We start from the raw sequence: 26,033 nt of genomic DNA, 5'->3' as shown, positions 1-26,033 counted from the left end.
TTGCAAAGGACATGTTTTGTTTGGCTTGTTTGGTTTTGATTTGTTTTGTTCTTTATAGTGCTCTTTCATTTTCTATTGTCTCCCTGGGTGTCATATACATCTGTGGTTTCAATTCCCACCTCCAAATGTATAGCCCCAGGCACCTCACTTCTCTGAGCTCTGAAATATCCAAATTCATGCTTGGCATCTTCTCCTAAATCTATAAAAGTAACTGCACACACCATGGGTTCGAACTGAACACCTCCCCTTTTCAGTCAGTCTGTCTTCTTATCAAAGGAGTTAAGGTTGTATTTATCCATCCAGCTATCAAAATCCTAAACTTAATGGGGATTTTTTAACATTTTCTTATCCTTATCTGCATGTGCTCTTCGTCACCAAGTCATTTTGATTTTACTCTCAAAGACCTCAAGTCAATTTACTTTTCTCCAATTCTCAAACACCATAGAGGATCAAACTACAGGCACTGCATTTCCTTCTTAACTGGTGAACTCTCAACCTCTTAAGAACTTCTGCCAGTCTGTTCTCCACCCTGCAGGCTGGCTGAGTGATCTTTTCAAAATACGTATTTGATTCTCACTACCCACAACACTCACATTCTCTCACAACTAAAACAGTATTTATCTCCCCTTTGTTCTACAGATAAAGACCAACATCATGAAAGGCCCTACAAGGGGTTAAGTTGACAGCTTTTCCAGCTCTGTGTCAGACCATCTTTTCTCCTATTTTCTCCATTAGTGCTAATATTCACAGGACCTTTATATGAACTTTTCCTTCTGAGCAGAATTCTCAAAACTACTTTCTTATGTGAAGGCTGTTCATTTGTCAAACTTCAGCCTAAATCACCTGCTTAAGAAGCCACCTCCTCCAAGCATTCTAACCAAATCACATTCCCCAATGAAAGTTAAAGTGTAATCTTTATGTAACAGTTAGTTCTGTGATTTTTTACTGGGTTCACAAGGGCAGGAAGGTTACTCATTTTTTGTTATCCATTGTAATACAAATGCTTAATATAGAGTCTGGTTATAAGATCCATATATACTTGCTGAACAAATAAAGAAAAAGAGTAAGAAGTGTTGTGAATAGTCTAAAACATTGCTTCTTTGAAATATAGGCATGTCTATCTATCATCTATCTATATCTATATGTCTATCTATTTATCTATATCTATCTATCTATCTATCCATCTATCTTCCATCTATCATCCATCTATCTATCATCTATCCATAGGTAACAATATGATCTATTTAATCTTAGTATACAAAATGAAATTGGGAAAAAAAAAAAACAACTTTGTTTTTTGGGCCAATACTGGATGCTTACAAAATTGTTAGATACTTAAAATAAAAATCATTGAAAGCAATAACATAATGGATATGGATTTATTCTAAATTGCCTACATTATTAGACCTATTTTGCTACCATATTAATTGTTAGTGACATTCACAATCATCTAACATACAACAACACAGTGCATGCTCTTTTGGGATTATGTTATCTACATTTTAAGTCCCAAATTTATGAATAGTTAATCAAAACTTTTTTTAAGTAAAGAAGCTAGTTTTCAATTATTCAATAAGAAAATGCAGGGAGTATTTTTGTCACAGTTAACGTTTTCTCTGAAAGCTCTAAGGGAATTTCAGGAAATACTTAGAATTCAATGAAATTTAAAGGATGAGAATGTGTAATGAGATGAAGCAAATTTCCAAGAAAATTAGAAATTTAATGTAATACTCATATGCTTGTTTTCTGGATAGTGAGAAGAGCAGAGAGAAGTGGGCATACTTGCCCTAGCTGTCAAGAGACTTACAGTTGGACTAACCAGAGTAAAAGATGTTTGGTCAAGAGGTAGAGTTTGTAATCCTCAATTCATTGTCCTGTGTGTCACAAACACTGCCTTGTTTAAGGTCATAAAGGTGGACAATGAGATTGGCTCTACTTCTTTATTTGATTGTAGGAAAGTTTCTGCATAGAGCTGTGTGTTTATAACTAGTTACTGTCTAGTGGTGAAAGTTTTTAAACCCAGCAATGTATTGGAAATTATAGTCCACACCTACTCCTGAAAATGAACTATTTCTAAGGTACCAGAATTGGAGGAAGAGGACTAACATAAAAAGGACAATGCTCAGATATCCCCATACCTAAAAAGCAATGTATTTTTGAGCAAAGCACGGGAGGAGAATGTTGAATAAGGGAGAAGCCAATAGTTTGGAGTAAATGTGGTGGATAAAGTGATATATGTAACTAATATTTTTGCCCACTGTACACATGCGTTCATCTGTCCAATTATAAGTAGGTCACCTGCTGTGTCCTAGGCAATAGAGCTAAAAAAGATAAAATTGCAAACAGTTTAATTATGACTTGCCCAGTGAGGGAAGTCAGCCATACAGTAGAGCACACTGGAAGCCATGACAAAGATGGATACAGAGCACTATTTAGAATCTCCGAGGAGAGATTTCCTAACTAGGAGAGGCTCTCTAACTAAGGAAATTTGGAAATGGTTTCTGTTCTGAGTTTAAGTAAAAAATGAGTAAGATTTAGCACAAAAAGGATGACTGAAAGGTTAGTTCAGACAGAAGAAGCCCCACGTGCAAAGGTAATTAGAGAAATATTCCATAGAGGCAAGAGATGGAACATAGTTGAACGATGTGATTCACTCAGTCAAGTATCTTGTCGGTATTAATTATATGCCTTGTAACGCAGTGTTCCCATCCTTGAATTCTATTACCTCCCAGTTTTAAATTTGTTACATGTATCATCTTAGATTTTCATGAGCGCCCATGAAGTAGACAAGGAAAATAATATTTTTATATTCCTATCATGGGATGTTCTTACTAATGAAGCTAGAATCAGACTGTTGAGATTATTAAAATAGTTATTAACTTACATATTCATTCAGGAAATGGTTACTAAGTACAATGTATGTGACTGTCACTGTCCTAGGTGCTGGAGACAAAGTTCCTGCTTCATGCAGCTTACATTCTAGAGGAACACCTCTACCTCCCTATCTACCTGCCTACCTACATGCACACATACACACATCCATTCTTATACAAACAAATGTATACATACATAAAATATAATATGTTGGATGGTATTAGGTGGTATGGAAAAAACAGAAAGTAGGCAAAAGGGGGATGAGGGATTCAGATAGAGTTGGATGACTTGGCTTCCCTGATCACACTATATATGGGGTAATCAGGAGACACCCCACTGATAAGGTAGACTTAGAGCAGATATAAGAAAGAGATGAGCTCATAAAAGATCTTTTTTGCAGCAACATGGATGGACCTAGAGATTGTCATACTGAGTGAAGTAAGTCAGGCACAGAAAGACAAATATCATATGATATTGCTTATATGTGGAATCTAAAAAAAGATACAAGTGAACTTATTCACAAAACAGAAGTAGAGTCACAGATGTAGAAAACAAACTTATGGCATCTGGGGGGAAAAGGTGGAGGGATAAATTAGGAGATTGTGATTGACATATACACACAGTATATATAAGTAAATAACTAATAAGGCCCTACTGTATAGCACAGGGAACCCTACTCAATACTCTGTAATGGCCTATATGGGAAGAAAATCTAAAAAAGAGTGGTTATGTGTATAACTGATTCAGTTTTCTGTACAGCAGAAAGTAACACAACATTGTAAATCAACTATACTCCAATAAAAATTAAAAAAAAAAATAAGTTCCACCAAAATTAGAAAGAGAGACAAAAAAAGAAAGGAAGGAAGGGAGAGAGAGACAAGAAAGAAAAAGAGAAAGAAAGAAAGAAAGAAAGAAAGAAAGAAAGAAAGAAAGAAAGAAAGAAAGAAAGAAAGAAAGAAAGAAAGAAAGAAAGAAAAAGAAAGAAAAAGAAAGAGAAAGAAAGAAAGAAAGGAAGAAAGAAAGAAAAAGAAATAGATGAGAAAGAGCCAGACAAAGAGGGAAAAAAGTGCAAAGGCACTGGAGCAGGAAAATGCAGGAAGCAGGCGAAGGAAGGAAGATGAGATCAGAAAGAGAGTGGAGGGTCAGGTCATCTAAAAGCACTTGTAAGCCATTCTGAAGACCTACTGAGGAAACCACACCAAAAACTTTCTTTATCCCACATGTATAATCACTCTCACTAATCCAAAAGAAAGAAGTCGATGTTTTGTTATGTAAATCCATTTTCTTAATGTTTTCCCTGGAGCAAGAGAAAGCAATCTATATGTATACCCTCCATCATTTAATTTTCAGAAACAATTGTATTGATTTAACATGCTATTAAAGCTTAATTAAAAATCATCAAATGGGCATCTGTGTTTGTGTGTTTGGGAAGGGGTGAGCAGTGAGGATGATAAATTTGAATTAAATTATTTTCAATGGACTCCTTCCAATTTTGAAACCTTTGTACGTCATCAGAAATGTATCTTCAATAACTTGAGTTGCTGAGTAAAAGATTTTAAAATATATATTAAATATTGTATGTTATAAAATTTTCTAAATTAAAGACAGGATTTTGATAAACTGGTGCAGATGTTCGCATTTTCTTTATTTTTGAAAGATAAATTTCTAAACACAATCATATCTTATGTGCAGATATGAAAGTTCTTCTCTGAACCAATTTAAAAAGTGTCTTTGGTCTAATTGTGAATCATTTCTGTCGAGTATGCAAGAAACTGTCCCATCCATCTCACCACTCAAATACACACATATGCCCAAAGCATAGCTGAGTTCACTATAAAAAATACTATTATACTTTTATTTTTGAAATGATTCGACCATTTGCCAAACTAACCTTAAATCAGTTATTGGTCTCTCCCATGCATATGTTAGCAGTAGTTGGAAGCACAATTTTCAAATGCCATTTTGAGATTGTGATATGCGCTTCTATATTTTAGAATGAGGAGCCTGTCTTTTCTAGAGATGGAAGCAAATTCTTTATGACAGTTCCTGTTAAGCAAGGGGGCCGTGGAGAATTTCATCACATAGCTATGTTCCTTGTCCAGGTAAGTGCTGCCTTCTTTCTGTGGTTTGGTTTCATTGCCATCATGTTCATGAAGGCCTTTTTTGTCTGGTATTCTTTTTTTTTTAAGAACTTTTATTGAGATATAACTGACTTACAATAAACTGCATATATTTAAAGTGTACCATTTGATATTGTTTTCTTGAGTAATGTAAATATGGCAATCCCAATCTGTGATATCCTGCACCTATGGTTAATACCTGTGAAGTCCAGCCTTATATCCAACTCAGGGATGTTTTAGGAAGAGGATCCCCACCCGTTGCCATAAATTCAAACTGTACACAAAACATTTTCAATACTCAATAAAATTTAGTGAGATACACATGTGTGCTATGAGTTGAAGGGCCTTGGGATATAGAATTTAATAAATGGAAAGTACTCAACCCCTACTTTCAAAGACCTGAGGAAAATCTAGAGATAATTTTTCAATCAACAACTATATATCTCCTATTTGGTACAAGTAATATTTTCAAGGTGTTATAAAAATTTTAAATACCTGAAGCAATCTAAATGTCCATCAAAAAGTGAATAGTTAATAAGCTATAGTATACCCACATAAGGAAATACAATGCAGATTTTAAAAACCAGGATAAAATAGATTTCTTATGTGTTGTCAAGGACAAAATCTGTGTTATATTTTTATGGACCTTTTAATAAAAAGAGGATAAAAGATTATTTTTCCTCTACATTTCAAATGAATGTTAGCCAGGTTATATGGTTTTGACTAATTATAAAAAGAATCAGTGAATTCACAAGTGATTTAAATATGGCAAGGTTAACGAGTCAATTTGAATCTAATTGACAATGAAAATATTCATGAGAAATAAAATTTCCTTCAAAATCAAATAAACAGTAACTCACAGGTAAATAACAATTTATAAAGATAAAACATTGTGGATAATTTGGCATCTTTCTTGAGAGCATTATAAACAAACTAGCCAAGAATCAATTTCATACTTACTAAGTATAGAATGAATATAAAGGTAGCAAAAGATCCCTAAGCAACCTGACTACTTTTATGTTCTTAGAACCTTCAAGTCGTGTGCATATTCTAAAACTTTTACCATTATCCATACACATATTTACATTGGGCAGCTCAGTACCTTGAATTCTTAAAATCTGTGTCAGTAGCTTAAAAGGCATCACTTTTCCAAGATCTGTACTATTAAAATAATTGTCATGATTTTAACTTTAATCAAAGCTGAAATAAATAATTGGACCATACATAATTTCCACAATAGAGAAGTAGATTAATTTTCATAGTATATTATTAAATTGGAAAAGTAAGTTATAGACTAATATATAATGTGATCTCATTTATGTTTTAAATAAATGAATGCATTTATATACGAATAAAAAGTTTTGGTGATTCTGTATTCAACTACTAAATGATTATATCAGACAGGTGATATTAAGGGAACATGTTTTGGTTCTTATATGAACTAGAGGAAGCTTCACCAGCAAATTGCTTTACCTGATTAACTTTTGCTAGCTAATCATAAACTTTGTTATCATAAATACTGGGGGAAATATTTCTGCCAAAAGAATAAGTACAACTTTCCAAATTTTACAGTTGACTGTGGTGACATCTTATCGAATTTTTAAATATCAGTATTTATATTCAAGAAGCTGTATAAAAACCCAGGTAGTCTAAATTACATACAAATTATGAATATTTATAAGATACAGTGGAAGGTAGAGAAAGATGTATAATACATATATATATATATACATATATATATACACACAATTCTGAGAAGATAATCTATTTAACAAAGAGGAGAAATGTTGCCTTTTAAAAAGTGTGGGATTGACAGAGTGGGGGTCGGGGATGAAGATGTTGGCATCTAGGCACTGATTTTTTCATGCACCTAACAAAAATTTCTTTACGAGCCTTGGGAAGAAACGCCTTCTGTCTCCCAATCAAACTAGTCTGAAATGCAGTCTAATTCATTATTTCTGAAACGTTCAGAAGGACAACTTCATAGAGCAGATGTGTTTACTTTGTTCCTCTTCCATATGGAGATTATAACAAAGCTTCTGTTGAAGTAGAAAACGTTTTGATCTATTCTGGTTGCAGTTCAGAGAATTTGTGGTTTCCCTCACTGAGAAATAAACGACTGCATGATTATTTATGGATATTTTGGCAATGTGGCGAAAATTAACTTACTTTGTTAATGAATCAGAGGTCAGTGCTTAGGTAAATACAATTTATTCTTAAGTTCACACATATACACATACACAATTTTAGTAAATTAGTGTGAATTTCTTTGCCTCAATGTTTAAATAGCTAACAAAAAAAGCTCTTTTATGAATTGTTTATGATTACCGTATTGACATATATACACACCATAAAAATTTGTAAAGTTCTAAACTGAATATACTAAATAAAGGAGTACATAAAATCAGGGATTTCCCTGGGGGTACACCTGTTAAGATTCCTTGCTTCCACTGCAAGGGGCACAGTTTCCATCCCTGGTCCAGAAACTAATTTTCCTTATGCCGAGCCAGGGGCACAGCCAAAAAATAAGAAAAAAAAGATTACATAAAATCAAACAATCTCATCACCCCAACCCCAACACTGCAAATCTTTTGTTGTATATATTACCAATTTCTTTTCACATTAAAAATACATAATTTTTTCTTAAAGTATGCAATCAAAGCATGTATATTGATTTGTAACATTTAAAGAGTAATTTATGAGCATTTTCTCATATCATTTGATTTCATTCTTAATATTTAATATTATTTGTAAATGTGATTTTAATAGCTACTCAACATTCTGTCTAGTAAGTATATTATACTGTATTTAAATGAATTAATTTTTATCATCAAATTTATATCTGTTTTTGATACTAAAAATTATTCAAAGATAAATGTTCTTACCACAATATATATTTCTAGATATCAAAAGATACGGGCAAAGTATATGTGTATATATATGTATTTGTTTAGGTTTTGATATGGAATGTGAAATTGGCCCTCCAAAAACAGTATAATAATTTACCATCTAAACAGCAGTGCATAGCACCAGTGATGACCTTTTACCCCTTCTTCCTTCCCTTGATATGCCAGAGGACTCCGCCTAAATTGACGTGTCCAGGTATTGAGAAATGACAGGAACAGAGAGCTTGGCAGCTGACAGTCAGGAAGAATACCTTTGCAGTACTTGATGCTTAGCTATATTTGAGAATTTCCTCATCCTCTGTGAATATATTTGTCTGTTTGAAGTATCTTACTAAATGAAATTAGTACATTTTTGCAAACATTTTCCTCTTTTTACGCAATCGGTAGGTAAACAAAAAACGTTAATTAGAGACCAGGCTACAAAATTAGTTTCAGGATATTTTCATTATAGAGATTGATGATTATTGTAAATACTTTAGTGTTCTTTTTTCCTCATTTACAAAATGTATGCTTGTTAAAATAATTCCAAAAAATAAAAAATAGAAAAAATGTGTTTTCCTCCAGTCTTCTTTTAAATATAATTATAATTTTATGTAAACTACAGTACTTTATCCTATTTGAATTTAAATTTCAAAGTACAATTTTCCCACAGCGCTAAACAATTTTGAAATGCAATTCTTTTGAATATTAATATTTACTTGACTGGGTGTACCTAGTTGACCATTGTTGTTAGTGTTTAATTTAGTGACAATTTACTGTAATTATAAATGTCACTATACATAAAGATTATTTTTATTACAAATTATTTCTTTAGTTTTGGTTAACAGAACTGGAATTCCTGAATCTAAAGTAAAATATTTCTAAGCCTATATATATGTATATACATATATATATACACACATACATATATATATATATATATAATATGTGTATTTTTTCCAGATACTTTCTATACGAATATGTGAAAGCACGATTTATAAGTGAGGTTTATGTTTTATATATTCCATTAAAGATAATAATAAAAATAAAAACTGACTCTTCCAAAAATCTATATAGCTAAAATAAATTTCCTTCTGAATAGTGTAGAGTATGCAGTATTGATATCAGTTTACTTAGTTTCTGAATCAAGCAATGATGTAAACCTTTTTCTACAACAAACCACTTCAGATATTTCCCTCTCCCCTTCTCGCCTGTAGAATTCTTTATGTAGACTTCTAACTTCTGAATTCCCGTATTTGGAATTATAATATCCTATATCTTACAACGTAAGTTGTAGTCAAGAAAAAGTTTTTTTTGTCAAAGACATGGCTGCTTTTTCCCCTCTAATATGGGGTAAGCAGAGTTTCAGTCATGTTAAGCTGTTTAGATTTATAAGCATAAGCAATTGCCCTGTTATCTTCCAAAATCGTGTTAAATGAAAAATTATATATGCTGGTGAATTCATTCACTTTCTTTATTCAGCAACACAAAGTTTTGCTTATGAGAGCTGATGATTTCACTTGGAACAATTTTAAATGCCATTATTCATTACAAATACTGTAGAAAGTAGCATGCCCTCAATCCACAATTCTATCACCTAATCAACCCAATACAATTTTTTCATTACATTTCACTGCTGCATCTGATTAGGACATTGTCTGAAAACAATTAGCTCACCTCACATAATGAATAGACAATAAATTAAGGCATGCTATTTTTAAGCACTGCAATATTTCCCTTATTTAGAAGCTGTAAAAGTTAAACAGAATTTAATATAAGAAATTTGAATGAACAGTGTATAATCAAGTCGAAAGCACGTGCGTCATTAAACTTTTACTGATACCAATATGTTTCCAAATTATAAATAGAAATATAAAATCAATATTGAACTTTCTAAGATAAAATCTCTGCCAATTCAAGGAGAGGTGCCTGATGTCTAATATCCCAAATAAAAACACTTTATTTCATAGATTTTCAGCTCTTTTGAAAATGAATGAGAGTACTAGTTTTATTTCTGCCTTTCTAATATTAAAAGTGAAATGTGAGTTCAATTTAATATATATTGCCAGGTTGCCCTTGTCAAAATTCCACTATGGTTTCATATTCATAATCAGTGTTTCTCTTCTACTAAGTTAATATAATAGAGATCATGGTTGCACAGAAAAAAGGAATTATTTCTGTGAAGTAAAATGATTAATCTTTCCTGCTTCCTTACCTTTCCTGTGATTATATTTTTGCTGAAGGTGGATGGGAGATTAATTGACACCCCCTCATGAAGACTAGTCAAGCCCACTGATATTTGTTTTGAATTTACTGTATGGCCATCTACCATATTCTGTGTGGGACTATTTACCTAGAGTCCAGATCAAATTTAATATGCTCACAGCTATGATATAATCCAATACTATCATTGGAAAATGGCTTACAAGTCTTATAACTATAACTATAACTATAACTATAACTATAACTATAACTATAACTATAACTATAACTATACAAGGTGGTCTATGCTGTTACATATGAAATGGAGTGCAAATTATTCCCCAGCCCAGAGTTGCCCTGGTAGGTATAAAGTAAGTGGAGAAATTACAGATGTTTGAAATGAAGTCCAGGGTTGTGAGGTTGTTATTATGGCTTCTAACAAGAGACTTAGAAGCATGCAGTATTTTGATCCTAGATGCATCATTGAATGTGTCATTTTTATTCACTGTGCACTGTGTTCAAACATTTTTCAAAGCATTGGATTTTTGGTCATGATCACTATTAATGTGTCCACTCTTCTGTCCTTAAAAACACACACACACACCCGCACACACATACCAAAATTCTCTGAAAAATAGAGAAAGTATGATCAATCTAAAAATCTGTGAACAAACTGCAGCTCTAGATATGTCCAGATCAACAAAAGATTCTTTACTTCCTAATGTTTTGAGATTTTGTGCTTCTTGATATTGGGCACCAACAATGCACTAAAACCTTGAGATCTTAGTATCCTGTCCTTGGCCCATTCAAAACAGGATCTGAAAATGAGTAACTGGGACCATCCACTGGGTTGTTGTCCTGTGGGAATTTGGCAATAAAATATGTGACTTCAGAACGTCATGCCAGACTTTAGGCTGTGCCTGTCTCAAATCTCAGAAATTTGGCTTCATCTTTGCATTTATACTTTTATTCAGCAAATACTTGTAAAAGTGCTATAATGCATCAGACAGCATACAAAGAAGTTTATGTATAGCTGATTCACGTTGCTATACAGTAGAAGCTAACACAACATTGTAAAGCAACTATATGTCAGTAAAAATTAATTTAAAAAAAGGATAAGCACTAGATGATTTAGGGAGATGTTGAAATACAAATGTGTACCAAGTCACTTTTTTTTGAAAGAAGATTCTATACATAGTGGAATGACCTTTTAGTTTCTGCTACCAGTAGTATAGGAAACTGTAAATTTAATAAAACTCTTCCACATCAAAAATCCTAGATTCCAGATACATTTATACCAGAAATGCATTTGAAGTGTTATTTTCATTCTCTGAAAACAAGGAAATTGAATTAGAAGTGAGTAACAATTATAACTTTTCAAAAGCCATATATTTAAAAATAAAATATAATTTCTACATTTTCATGGATTAAATTATACACATCTGTTATTTATTATATTATAACAGAATTATACTACATTTATACATATATATATTCAAATGTAGAAGAAGGACATAAGGTATGCAACAGTAGAATTTAATGAAATAGAAAGTAAAGATAAAATAAAGGGGTTTGGCAAAATAAATAGTTGATTCTTTGAAAAAACATAATTCACTCTAGAATGTATAACAAAGTTAATTTAAAAAGTGGGCAAGTGCCCAAAGTATAAGTAATAGAAATAAGGCATAACTGCAAATTTAAAAAAATTTTTTTAAATGCTATGAATTACCTATGTCAACAAATTTCAAAGCTTGGATAAATTCTAGAAAAAAAAAATACCAGGTCCAATTTAAGAAACAGATAACCCAAATTGTCCCATAATATTGAGGAAATGGAATCAGTGTTTTAAAATATATTCAAATCAGGCACAGGTAGTTATTAAAGGTGGAGTCTACCAAATATTCAAAAGCCTTAGAAATTTAAAAATAAAGGGAACTTATTTAAGCTGACAAAGACATCCATCAAAAACTTAGATCATATAACATAATCTTTAGTGGAAAATTAGCAACATTTCTTTTAAAAATCAGCACTAAGAAAATGAATTAGAATGAAGTAACTTGAATATTCACAAAACCAAAGATGACAGTTTTTTAAAATTAGCACCTAATAAAGGAAAACAGGAAAAAATAAAACTTGATAGAGAGAGGCATCTCTTAAAATATTGTTGATAAAGGGAAAAGTGAAAACTAGTGATAGAAATTAACAACCGTACAGAAAAAAAATATTATCAACTCCTAATTAGGGTGCTTCTTGGGATACTAGTTCTTAGGGAATTAATAATAGCACTTCTTAGGAACATCGCTCCTTTAGAATTCCTTTAGAACTCAACGGAGTCACCTAATCCTTCACCATTCTTAAGCATCTATATCCTGGAAAATACAAGATACTTATAAAGAATAAAATATGGTTGGCAATAGATTTGCAAAATTACTATATGAGGAAAACAGAAAGTAGAATAAAAGCTTTCCCATACATAAAGATACTTCTCCTGGGGGGGGGGGGACAGTGATGAAGTAGAATAATTCTATAAAACAATACTCCAAGCAGAATGACCTATCAATAAGCATTTGTAGATATAAAGTTATCAAATGAGGAATTAAAAACCTAGAAAAGGTCTCATAAAGTAGGAAGAAAAGTTGTAAACCAAAAAGTGACAGATTTCAGGAAGGAAATGAGAATGATAAAGAATAATACAAAATAATAACAGAAATAAATTAACTGAAAGATGATCACGAGAAAATAGATATTTCTGAAAATACACTAACGGATAGCAAGAAGAGAAATAAAAACAGCCAATAGAAAGAAATGAAATAAAGTAGAAAGGATCCGAGTTAGGTAGGAAAAGGAAATAAGATCCACCTCATTTTTAATTGGCATTTTTATAGAAGATAAGCAAAAAATTGGAAGAGAGGTAACATTTAAAATCATAATTCAATGACAAACCAGAACAACAAAAATGTTCTAGAAACAAAAAGTATCTTTGGAGGGGGTGGTGGTGGAAAGAATATTATTAAAGTTATTAACTTTTTTTTATAACAACAAAAAATGATTTATTTGTAACACAAAGATGACATGTAAAGTTAAAGTAAATCCTAGTACCAGATTTCAAAACAGTAAAAAGACTACAAAATGACTGCCTACAAAAAACTCATGAAACATAATATTCATGATAAATATATAAAATATGATAGAGTTTTTAAAAGGGTATTTGTCATACCAATAAATGTAAATTGGCTTAACTTATGTATTAAAATTTAAAAAACTATTTTTTAGATTGGCTCATGAACCAGAACCCAATTCAATCTTTTATGCAAAATACACATCTTAAACAGAATAATCCAGAAAGGCTAAAATCCTGATACCAAACAAGAAGAGCTTTCATGTTCCAAAACATTAAGAAGCCCAAAAAAAGATAACTTATAACGTTCAAGGCCACAAATCACAAGGAAGATGTAATAGTCAAAACTGTCAGTATCTATGCCCCAGATGTGTGGCTACCTTTACAAAACAGAAATGCCGGCAACTACTTAATATGTGTCTTATTGTACCATTCATTCTCAGTCCAAACTGAGTCAAGTGGACAAAAAATTAAGCATGGTTATAGATATAACATATATGTGTGTGTATTTATTTATTTATTTATGTTTGAACACATCCAAACAAGAGATATTATATATCTGTTTCAAATGTTTGTGGAACATTGACAAAAGTTGAACATTTATCAGACCATCCATTTAAAAAGCTCAATAAGTTCTATAAATTCGAAATTAGATAAAAGCATGCTATAATCACAAAGTAATAAGCCTAGAAGTCAATAATATATTTTAACAGGTTTTCCAACTAGGTAATTTTTTAGGTAAATCTAATTAAACAATTTATTGGAGCATTCAAGTCAAAATTCCAAAATTTATAAAATAATAAGAAGAAGAAGTATGGTAGTATGGCAACAACTTATATCAGAATAAGTGGTCAGAATAAAAATCATAACTTAACAAACTTATAAAAATGAAAATTTAAGAATGAAATGAGTTTAATCCCCACCTGAAATAGAAATTTATCAGCAAAATGCAGCATACATTAAAAAGCTTTCATATATGCAAACAATAACCAATTAAAAGGTATAGTGGAAGAAAGAGGCCTATAGACAATAGCAGCAAAATATAAAATTCTTAGTAATAAATATGAAGATGAAATTATATGAAATGTACAAAAGCCACATGAGGACAATGTTAAAACATTCTGGAAAGACATAAAGTAGACTTGAACAAATGGAAAAATATGTATGTTCATCTATAGAATAACTGAAGATCATAAGATCAGTATTAATTATAAAATTAATAGTATCCCAATAAGATATTCTAAAAAAATTTTATTTGCTTGAACTAGATATGCTTATTTTTAAGTTCCTTTGGGAAAATAAACATGGGGTAATATCTAGGGAAATCCTTAAAAAAAAGAACAATGAGTTCTTTTATTAAATATTAAATAATATGGATGTTAAAAAAATCTATAACTGAAAATGTGTGGTATTGAGACACGACTTAACAGCAATTAATGGAACAGTATAGACAGTACAGAAATAGACTCAGGTACATATGGAAATTTAACATATAATGAAGGTGGCATTTCCAACCACTGAAAAAATGAACTTTTTACAAAATTATTTTAGGAAAACAATATCCGTTAGGAAAAAGATAAAAGTCGTTTCAGACTACCACCATAACTCTAAAATGACAAAGCTCTAACTTTAAAAATTAAATCTTAACTGTACTAGGAGAAAACATCTGTAAACTCTTTGTAATCTTAGTTTGAAGAAAGCCTTTAAACTATGCATCATCACCTAGAAGTAATATAAGAATATGTTGCTAAACTTGATTCTATAAAGGACAGAAAAAAAATGGGGGGGGAAATTACTACTATAACCAATGTCAAAAGAAAGTGACAAACCAGAACATATTTGCAGCATATATCTCAGAGATTTGGATAAAAAGAAATAAAGAGCTCTTAAAAAATAAATACAGAATACAAAGAAATCTGATCTAACAGATAACATAGCCAAACATTAGCAGAGAGTCAGATAAAACAACTATGCAAATGGCATATTATGTATGTCAAGAGATGTTATATCTATATGTAAGCATATATAGATATATAGATAGACATAGATGTTCAACTTTTCTTCCAAAATATATGCAAAATGAAATTATACCAGTATACCTGTCACAAGTCGAGTGTCACAGGAAGCCACCTGTGAAATAAAGATTAGCCTGCCGGCCAATTCTTGAAGAGATCAATGACTTTGGAAAGGAGGGGAAGAAAGCCAGATTGGGCAGAAGAATTTGAGCAATGGAGTCACCTGAGTGAAGGCCTCCTTGGCTAACCCCACAGAGAATTCTGGACTGGGTTCAACCTTCAGAGAAGCCCCAAGTTAGGGCAAGAGGGCCAGGCTTCTATACTCCAATATTGATCAGGTTGTCCTTTCAAGGGTTGTTGAAAAGAGGTACGATCTTGGGTGAGGCCATTTTTTTCAGTCCAGGCCGTCTCCATGGAAGACTGACAGCTGAGGGATTCTTCCAGCAGGACTTCTAGATACTGGAGAGGTAGGTCCTTCCTTCTAGAAGGGAGTTCTGATTGGTGTACCTTAGTGTCTACCATGCAACATTTCTCACCTGTCAGATTAGCAAAATTCAAGCACCAAACAAGGTATTCTGTAACATGCCATGGAAGACTGTACTTTCAGGGATCATTTCTGTAGGCTGTTGTATGTCCATGGGAAAACAGGTACCTCATGCATTATTGGTAGATGTGCAGAAGGGTACTTTCCTTATGGAGGAATATATCCTGAAGATATTTCCCTACACGTTAAACCACAAACAAACATATACACGGGGTAATCACTACAGCATTATTTGAGATAATAATCGCTACAGGTTATTTGCATCACTGGAGGCTAGTTGAATGATGTATGGTGCATCCACACAAGGGAGAACTATGTAAGAATTAAAAAGGAGATGATATATAACAATTGAGTACGTCCCATACTCTCTCTAATTTGTACACCCATATGTAATTCAATTTGCATCTATATTTATGGTAATAAAATATTAATTTTTTAATTTTAAAAGTCTCCCCCCAGAAAAGAAGGGTAAATAGCAACCTAATGAAGAAAAATTTTTGCTATGTGATGGGAATGGGGTGAGATCAAGACTTCCATCAGTGCATATGCACATATATTTATACTTTATTTTTGATCATGTACATATTTTAAAATAAAAAGAATGAGGACATAAAAGTTTAAATTGAAATACTAAGAGAAGATAATGCACCTGAATGTAAATCACACTGATATGAATTTTAATTGAGATGTAACTAAGAACACACACAAACACACAGAGCATTAGAGACAGCTGTCTGTCTATCTAGCTCCTCTGAAAATGTCCAGAACTAATAACACTAGAGTAGAAATGAGCACACATAGGCCCAGATTTTGATATCAAAATATCATAACCCAGTAGAAAAAATTTCTTGGAGAAATTATTGTTTACCGATATGGGAGTTAAGAAGTGATCTTAGAACATCTTACTGTGCAGAAAGCAAGGACCTGCTCTAAGACTAACATAATCATTTCCAAAGAATAGAAGGGTTAGCTTGAAGTTCCCACTAACCAAAATCATCAATTTCAGCATCATAAAGAATAATAACAGTAATGGAGTATAATATATTATATTAAAATATTTGTCTGTAATAGTATGAGGAGAAAGGAGAGAAAGAGAATGAAAACGTGAAGGGAAGAAGTAAGGGAAGTTCTTTTTTTATAGAGGAATACCACCTAATAAATATAGAAGGGCTATTAGAATTAGAAAATCAGTTTGAAATAATAATCTATTCAGGGAAAGGTCATGAATGGATACCAGAACTACTGAGTGGAAAGTTCATGGAGGAAAAGTTATTCACGTAATATGCAAGCATCATCCCACTCTTAATCACAGGGCAAAATGTACTTTTACAATGAAAACATCTCAGTTACCTTGTAAACAGCATTAAGAGTGGGAAGAAGTATAATGGTTTCCTAATATGAAGCAGAAGAGGTATCCAGTATCAGCTATATAATATTATTGCCAAAAATGTTTAGCCTAAATTATGTCATAAAAAATCAAATAAATCCAAAATGCAAGACATTCTATAAGAGTCCTAAAAATGGTCAATGTTGTAGAAATCAAAAAAAGGATAACTTTTACTTTAAAAGAGACTAAAGAGGTGACAATCCAATGCAATTAGATAGATGATAGATAGATAGATGATAGATAGATAGATAGATGATAGATAGATATGGAGATACTTGGGTTTCTTAGGGCAGTGTGGATATTACAATATAGACTATATATTTAGATGGTAATGTTATTATTATTCATAGGTGTGATATGGAATTTGCTTACATGAGAAAATATTGTTAATTTTGAGAAATGTATACTGAAATATTTAGAGCTGAAATAGTCTGATGTTTTCAACTTACTTTTAAGTGATTCGGCAAATGATAAAAGGGGGAGGTCAGATATTTGAAATGTTGACATTTGGTGAATCTAGGTAATGGTTGTATAGCTAATCATGTACTATATATTAACCTCTCTGTAGGTTTGAACATTTTCTTAATGAAAGGAAAGTGGAATAAATACAATTTCATACTCATTCGTTTCACAAAAAAATAATCTGATGAAATTAACTGTTGGTGAGGAAGTGGAGAAAATCTGGAGCAACAGAAACTCATATTGCTAGTAGACTCTAAATTGGTTCAACTCTGGAAAACAATCTGTCACTATTGAGTTAGGTAGAAGACATGTGTCTTTTGACCAAGGAATCCCACTTATCAATGTTTATCTCAAGAAAATCCTGCCATGTGCACCAGGAGACATTAATAAAAACTGTTCATAGACAATTTGTTTTTAAGAGCAAAAAATTAGAAACACTGAAGTGTCAAAAAGAAGATAAATTTTGCTGTATTCATATATAATAAAATACCATACAGCAGTGAAAATAAATTATGCCACAAGCATCAAGGTGAATTGATCTCAGAAATAAATTACTGAGTGAAAATAGCAAATCTATTATACGCAGTGCACATGCTGTAAAAGTTAAAAGCATATAACACTTAAAATCTATTTGGAATGAAGTTTGTTAGAATGTTTTATTTAAAGCTGTCCAAACTTCACAGTTGTCAATCATTTAGATGAGAGTTATCAAAGTCCTGTGTCTGTACCAAAACCCAGATGACTTCCTATGTCAAGATGATGATGCACATGTAATCCTCAGCTGGAGATGCTTTCTGGATGGTTTTTCTACAGCATAAGAATAAAGGCAACATCCTACCTGGGTATCTGTTTATGCAAATGTGTATGCATTCTTGAGATTGAAAATGAGAAATTCAATGTTAGCTGAAAACTAAAGAATTAAAAGTGACACAGACAGTTAGTACTTTTGTGTTGACCAGAGAGATGCTGTTTAAATAAAAAGAAAATCAATATTTTCTATTTCTTTGCAGAGTAAAAGTGAGCAAATTACCGTGCGGCATCTGACATCAGGAAACTGGGAAGTGATAAAAATCCTGGCGTATGATGAAATGACGCAAAAAATGTGAGTGTTTTTGGTTCTCTAGTCAGGTTGTAAGTCACTGCTGTCAGATGCAATCTTTTCTGCCAGATTTATGTTTTGCTTACCATGGTCCTAGTCCAAACAGCCTGGCCATGTAAAGAACAAACTTTTCTTTAAGACTCTCCCTATACTTCAATAGAGAGGTGCTTACACAGACACACTTGCACAGACACATATGCACACACTCAGAGAGACTGAGACAGAGCATAGAAAAGTGTGACAATATTTTAAGAAAAAATGTATATTTCCCAAATGGATCAAAGTCCTGCCATTGAGGAATAGTAGAAGAGCTCTTGCCTGTTTTTGACAGTTTTAAAATTCAAGTGAAACTCACTATGGCAAATATTGATTCATGCCTGATGTTTGTGTCATTTTCTTTCATGGGCAGTTACTTTCTGAGCACCGAGTCATCTCCCAGAGGGAGGCAGCTGTACAGGTAAGCAATGTGAGGGCATCTTCCCGCACAGGTTGATTCCTTAGGGGCCATCTACACAGCCGAATGATGGGATGGAGAAACCTTAAGTTTCATTTTCGGTATGGCGAGGGGAGAGCCAACTCAGTATGACAAACCTCACACTCTTGGTCCAGTGCCTCAGCTCTGGACCATTGTGAGTCTAAAGGGTTGGAACTGGGGTGGGGACCATTTTGTTCCTCCTTTATTTTTCCCCTCATTTATTTTTTATTTTTTTAACTTTTTTTAAGCTCTTTATTGGAATGTAATTCTTTACACTGTTGTGCCAGTTTCTGCTGTACAACAAAGTGAATCAGCTGTATTTATACATATATCCCCATATCCCCTCCCTCCCATGACTCCTTCCCACCCCTCCTATCCCACCCCTCTAAGTCATCACCAATCTTAGAGGTCATCTCCCTGTGTTATGCAGCAGCTTCCCACTTTTTATAGTCTCAAAATATCTATTGTTTGGAGGCTTGCTTCTCTCAACTACCCACATCACAGGCATTTACATATTTTCCCCAGTAGCCTTTTCTTCTGCTATGCCTCATTTTAAATTTTCAGTGCATTAATATTGTACACATGTGATGTACTCCTGAGCAAAATAAAAGCATTGTGAACATTTAGTAGAGTGGATCAAGTGGCAGTTTCTCTTTCCTCCCCATAGTGTGTATAATCCATTGATTTTTATTTATGCCAGGAAAGGTCCTTACTTACTAAAATAAAGCAGTGGAGGGGGACTATTTTCATCTCTCCCGTTTTCTCAGATGAAAAGTTATATTCTTAAAAGGGGTTAAGGTCATACCTATTTAGTATTAAAAATGTCTCCTCATTCAGAAAGCTTTCACCAGGACCTCCCAAGGATGACTTTTATTTTTGTCTGGCAAGCAACTTATTAATTCTAGACTTCATATACACTTTCTAATTTCCATTTCACAGATCCATTTTTAAAGTGTCAAAACTGTCATGGCATATTCTCGGTGGAAATTCATCATGTTTGAAGAAGTGTCACCAATGATTTTTACCAAGTAGCCTAGACTTTCCTTTGAGAGTAAAAATGCATGTTTCAAGTACCCTAACTCCCTCTAATTCACCCACATACTCTTATTTATGCATAAACTGCTTTCATCTGAAGCAAGCCTCTCCTTTTTATCACATACCCCAATATGTCATTTTCACATTCTTTGTTTCTTGCTCTTAGAGTCTGGGACAAATGTTCTCAATTCTAATGACTTCCAAAGGAAGAAGAGCTATTTAAAGAGAATGATTCTAATTTTTGTTCAGAGGTCTCAATTAAAGTACTGGTCACTTTCTCTTTTTGGTCACCTGAGGTTTATCTCTCTTGAAACTTATACTGTGGTTAACATTGGCAGTCAAGAACAATCCTTTAGAGAGGTGAAAATACTTGACTCATGTTTTTATTTCTCTGATTTTGTAAAACTCTTAAAGAAAATTGATAGTGTCAGAAGATTAGACTCACTAAGTTCAGCTAATGGAACTGCCTCATCCTCTCCTCCGTTTATTAGCCTAAAATGTGATTTGAATCACAATGAGTTCTTAGATTTGTGTGCTTTGTCTTCTGTCTCTAGTGACTGAAGCAGAGCAGTACAACAGTCAATATATCTATGACCTGCACTAGCGTAGAAGACTGTGTTGTAAAGAAAATATAGTACCAATAAATTTCCCTTTAAATGCCTCATCAAGTGCCAGTTGACTTGACTGTAAGATAATGTTAGTGTTTAACCCAGAAAACTCAATCATTGTCTTGCCCAGGCCATAAAAATAATAATTGGTTGATTTAATTTATGGGATTAGATGCTTCGGCAGAATCAGAACTGCTACTGTATTTGGTGTCATTATTTTGTCTCAAAATGTGCTTTTCTTTATTTTAGTAATTTCATAATCTAAATAATGAGAAAATACCAACATAATTCTTAGGAAACTTGGATCTGAAAAATTATGTGAAAGAGTAGAGAAAGAAAAGATTTTAAATTCTAGTTATGTCACTAAATAGCTGTGTGTGACTCGGACAAATTCAGTCTCTGTGAGGTTAGTTGTGCAACACGGTGGCTGTAATTAATGGCATTGAACCATATACTTGAAAAATGGTTAAAATAAGTGAATGTTGTTTTGTGTGTGTGTGTATATATATATATATATACCATAATTTAAAAGAAAAAAATGCGTATGATTAATCATAAGGGTGAAACTAGCTAATGTATTTAAGTGCCTAGTATATTAATCACCTTGACTAGTAAATGAAAATTTTGGATTATAATGAGCCCAAAATGTTTCAAATGTGAAGTTGTGACTTTGTGAACTATACTAGACTATCATATGTGTTTTATTCCAAAGTGAAATTGAAAATATTTTGTTGAGCCAAGTTTTTAAAAATGTATCATCAACAGTGTTTTCATTTAGCAGCATAGATAATTTATGATGAATCTCTATTTATAAAATAAATGAGTTGGTACATGAAATTTAACTTCTGGTTAATATTTCAACCCCTCAGACCTTAAGCACCATTGTTTGTAAAATCAAAAGCTGAGTGCTTTTCTCTTTAAAAACCTACCTCCTTGATGTCTCAAAGTGCGTATGAGCATTAACATTATATATATTTTCATACAAAAATAGCTTTCTTTACCAAAAATTTCAGCAAGTATTTAGTGGGAAAAATCTGGCACTAATATCAAAATCTAATGTTGACTTTAGGAAATTATGAGCTTTTTATATGTACGTGACGTGAAAACATTCATTAGTTCTTTCACCTGATATTAATGCTGGTGACTTTATGCTTGCCTCTGTGGGTAATTTCTTTTGAGACTTTACAAAGAAATATCCAATAACTGTAAATAAGTTATACTGAGTCCTGTGAAAATCAGTTTCTTTCTAAGCATACATACATATTACATACATATAGGTGTACATAATTTTAATTTTATTACACAGAAGAAAAATGTGTATGTCTTAACATTAGTAACGGAAATTGACTTTGCATTTTTATGGTAAGTCATAATTTATAAGAAACCTCAATGTAAGTAACACTGTAGCTTCTTTATTTGTGTTAATATGTAAATATAGATACCACACCTTCAAGCACCTAGAATAGCAGCATTTCTAACTTTTGATTTCTTTCCCCAGTGCTTCTACTGAAGGATTATTGAATCGTCAATGCATTTCATGTAATTTTATGAAAGAACAATGTACATATTTTGGTGCCAGTTTTAGTCCCATGAGTCAACATTTCTTGTTACTCTGTAAAGGTAATAGATGATTTCTGATAAAATTTATTTTATTCATTTTGTTTGTTCAGTATCTATTACTATCATTAGTAATGATTACCCTAACTATATGATTTGATATTCTTAGTTTATATAAGTTTTTGTTTAAAAGTTATAAATTAGGGGTTTATTGAGATATAAATTGTATCCGTTACTTTACTTAAAAGATAGAAATTGGGAGTAAGTCAATATGTACACATGTACATGATCAGTAAGTGCTGTTTGACACAGACCTTTTAAAAAAGTGAATAAGTGTATTTACATCAGCAAAGTCATGCTAGAATAATAAAAGAATTTACCTAGACTTTAGGAAAAGCAATAATTTCCTTATCAAAATAATGGTTCGGTTCTTAAGAAATTTAGGATCTACAGAAATTTAATTCCCTGAGTCTAGCCCCTTTCAATTTTGAGAAATTATGTTCACCTCAATTATTTCTTCTATCTGGTAACAGTCTGCTATAGTCTTATAGTGGCATGTTATCTCTAGGTTATATTAATAGGAATCATCGTCCCTTTAATAGCATACTGTATTTCCCAAAGATGAAATGGGAGATGTCCTCTTATAATGTGATGGATTGAGTGCTACTGCTTCAGCTGGTATCTTACATGGTGGTGTTTTAAGACATAATGAGAAAGACTGATACTTGCTCTTTTTAGTTATTTTTCTCTTGACATCTGAAATAAAGTTATCAAAATAGAAAAGTACTTGTTTGATGACACCAGAGAAAACCCATTAGATCCCTAGACAGAGTTCCTTAGAGAAGTGAAGTTTCAAGATAACATCTTATGTTTACACCTGAATTATCCAGTATGTTTGAAATAATTAACAATTCCGGTTAATATAATTTTAAAATTAATATATAATTAGTTCCAATTTTTAGTTTATCTTGTGGGTGAAATATTTCTAATATACATGCATTCTTTCTTTCTTGGCTCAGTGGTAAACAGAATTTAATCTTGGCAGAGTGGATGAGGGGTCACAGAGCTGTGAATCAACTTTCTGAACATCAGTGACTATTCTATAAAAGACTAGAGAAAAAGAGAGCAAAGTAAATAAGATTGGCTAAAACCATAGAACTATAGAAGTATAGGGCATTTTGGAGAAGGGAGAATTTTAACAATAATCTTGCAAATAATTTCTTTTCACATATGATCTTACTTTTCTGAATAAAATATCCATAGAAAGGAATGAAATCTAATAACCTGGTTTCTGTTTCATTATGTTTTGACTATGAAATGCTTATATTTGGAAGAAAAGAACTCTATCATGTAAACTTCCAGTAGTTATTACTTAGATGTCTTTAAAATGTTTATACATACATTTCTAAAATCCAGGTCCAGGGGTTCCAGTGGTCAGCCTACACAGCACGGAAAACCCAGCAAGTAAGTAAGTGAAGAGGACAATGCACAATTGTCATGGTTGACATTGGTCCTTAGTAGCATATTATTTATTCTGAGTCTTGTACTCTATAGAAGCTTCTTTATAGGAGGCCCGAGCCTGGGAAAAGCGGCATAGGCACCATCAACTTGACCGTGTGTGTGTAAGAGAAACATTAAAGCAAATGATTTGAGCCACGTTACAATTGGAATTGGATCTTATATGCCTGAAATAAGGTTTCTACTGTATCTAAATTGAATGTGGAGTGATTGATGAGGCTCATTTAGATATATTTCAGCCTACTGGCCACTTAGTCCTCTGGTTCATTCTTTCTTGAGCCTCATATAGATTATTCCTCCAGAGCAACACATTTACATTTGGGAAAAAATCTGCAAAATATATTATTTTGTATATCTTCTATACAAAATTTTGGTAATCCAGGGTTAGTTTTATATATTCGCTTATTCTTTTTACGTATTTACTCAATTGTCCACCATCTATTGAGTGAGGAATTACTTTATCAGGCAATATGACAGAGGGTGTGTGTTCATTGCTAGTAAGATGTGGTCAGTATGTTCCAGAACTTTAATAGTAGAGTGTATAAGTACAAACATGGCTGAGCTTATCTTAAAAATGAATAGCCAGGTGGCTTCCTGCCTCCCTTTTTCCTTCTTTTCATCTATCCTTCTGTTCCTTCTTTCATTCAAAAAATGTATGTAATCAACACTCCACTCGCTAATGATTTACCATAGGCTACTGTAATCTAGTAAATGAGGCTTATATTTATTAACACATTTAATCCTCAGAACACCCCTGATATTGTTAATTTTATTATCCGTTTTTACAGATGAGGACACTGAGTCACAAAGAGGTTAAACAACTTGGCTAGAGTCACTCTAATATAATAGGTGGCAGAGCCAGGAATCAAATAAGACAGTCTGACTCCAGAATAGAGTTTGTTATCACTACCATATAACAGCAGCTTATTCTAATGTGTTTTTGTCTCTCTCATTAGACAAAAACTTCGGTTTAAGTAGGAGTCTTACTTAAATGCTTTGACTTAAAGAGAGGCAGGCATAAAAGTGTAATTTGAAGGACAGATATCATTTTTAGAGGACAGAGAAAGATCTTTCATACTCTTCATATGCCACCATATAGAGACTAGAAAAAGACGAAACTTCTAAATAGTTAACGGAGTTTTGTGTAGTTTAAAATCAGTTAGCACATCTTTTAGTTTCTATTTATCAGTATAAATCCTAAGGAAGTTATGGTCAGCAAATTAAATCTTTTGAATATTGCCAGTAACAGCAACAATAATGGTAATAAAGACAGTATATTTGATAAAAAAGAAAGAAGGTTGAATTTCATAGATAGAAAAACTAGTGTATAAAATATACTCAGACTTCCTAGGTGGCGCAGTGGTAAAGAATCTGCCTGCCAATGCAAGGGACACAGGTTCGAGCCCTGCCCTGGGAAGATTCCACATGCCACGGAGCAACTAAGCCCGTGTGCCTTAAAAAAAAAAAGAAAAAGAAAAAATAAAATATACTCATTACATACCTTTTGTGGGTATAATCTCATAGAATCAATAGATTCTCATAGAATCAATTTCCTTGTAAGAAAATTAGCAAATGAATTTCCTGTTAGGATGAGATATATTTGCAACATAGGAGGCACTCGATAGACAGAAACTATTTGTGTTAACATTGAATATTCTGCCAAAATGATAATTTTTAAAAAAATTCCCAACCTGACTTTAATTAATCTCATTCTGCTGTTAAAAGGCAGTGTTGTTCTCTAATAACTTCTGTTGCAAATTATGACACACTTTCCTCAAAGGGAAACCATTCTAACTTTCTTGTTTATAAGTGGATTCTGATAGTCTCAGGGTCAAGAAAAACAAAAAGAGACTGTGAACAGTGATCAAGTGCTTAATTTTCTTTTCAAAAGACAATTGTTTACTGAGATAAAATTTACATTTGATTGCAAGTAAGTCTGTGGGTTAATGGATCTTCAAGTTAATCTTCATTAAACTAATGAATCAGTCATAACTCATTTTAGGGCCACATGAAGTAGAATAAAGCATGAAAAGTATACTGAATAAAGAAAAATGAAAATATTTAACAAACATGGAAAACCTTTAAACCCACCAGTTATCAAACAAATGCAAAGTAAAACATTGCCAAGTAATTT

General features: G+C 32.5%; 1 protein-coding gene across 1 annotated transcript in view; it reads left to right on the top strand.

Moving 5' to 3' along the window:
• The window catches only part of DPP10 (dipeptidyl peptidase like 10), a 630,338-nt gene that overhangs the window by 556,675 nt on the left and 47,630 nt on the right, over positions 1 to 26,033 (top strand). Inside the window, exons 13-17 of the mRNA XM_057745327.1 lie at positions 4,869 to 4,976; positions 18,618 to 18,709; positions 19,116 to 19,163; positions 22,323 to 22,444; positions 23,798 to 23,845. Of these exons, the coding sequence (XP_057601310.1) occupies positions 4,869 to 4,976; positions 18,618 to 18,709; positions 19,116 to 19,163; positions 22,323 to 22,444; positions 23,798 to 23,845 (418 nt within the window). The remainder of the gene's footprint in view (positions 1 to 4,868; positions 4,977 to 18,617; positions 18,710 to 19,115; positions 19,164 to 22,322; positions 22,445 to 23,797; positions 23,846 to 26,033) is intronic.

The sequence above is a fragment of the Hippopotamus amphibius genome, chromosome 8, assembly GCF_030028045.1.
Source record: "Hippopotamus amphibius kiboko isolate mHipAmp2 chromosome 8, mHipAmp2.hap2, whole genome shotgun sequence".
Classification (NCBI taxonomy): Eukaryota; Metazoa; Chordata; class Mammalia; order Artiodactyla; family Hippopotamidae; genus Hippopotamus; species Hippopotamus amphibius.
This window is presented reverse-complemented; position numbering and strand designations above follow the sequence as displayed.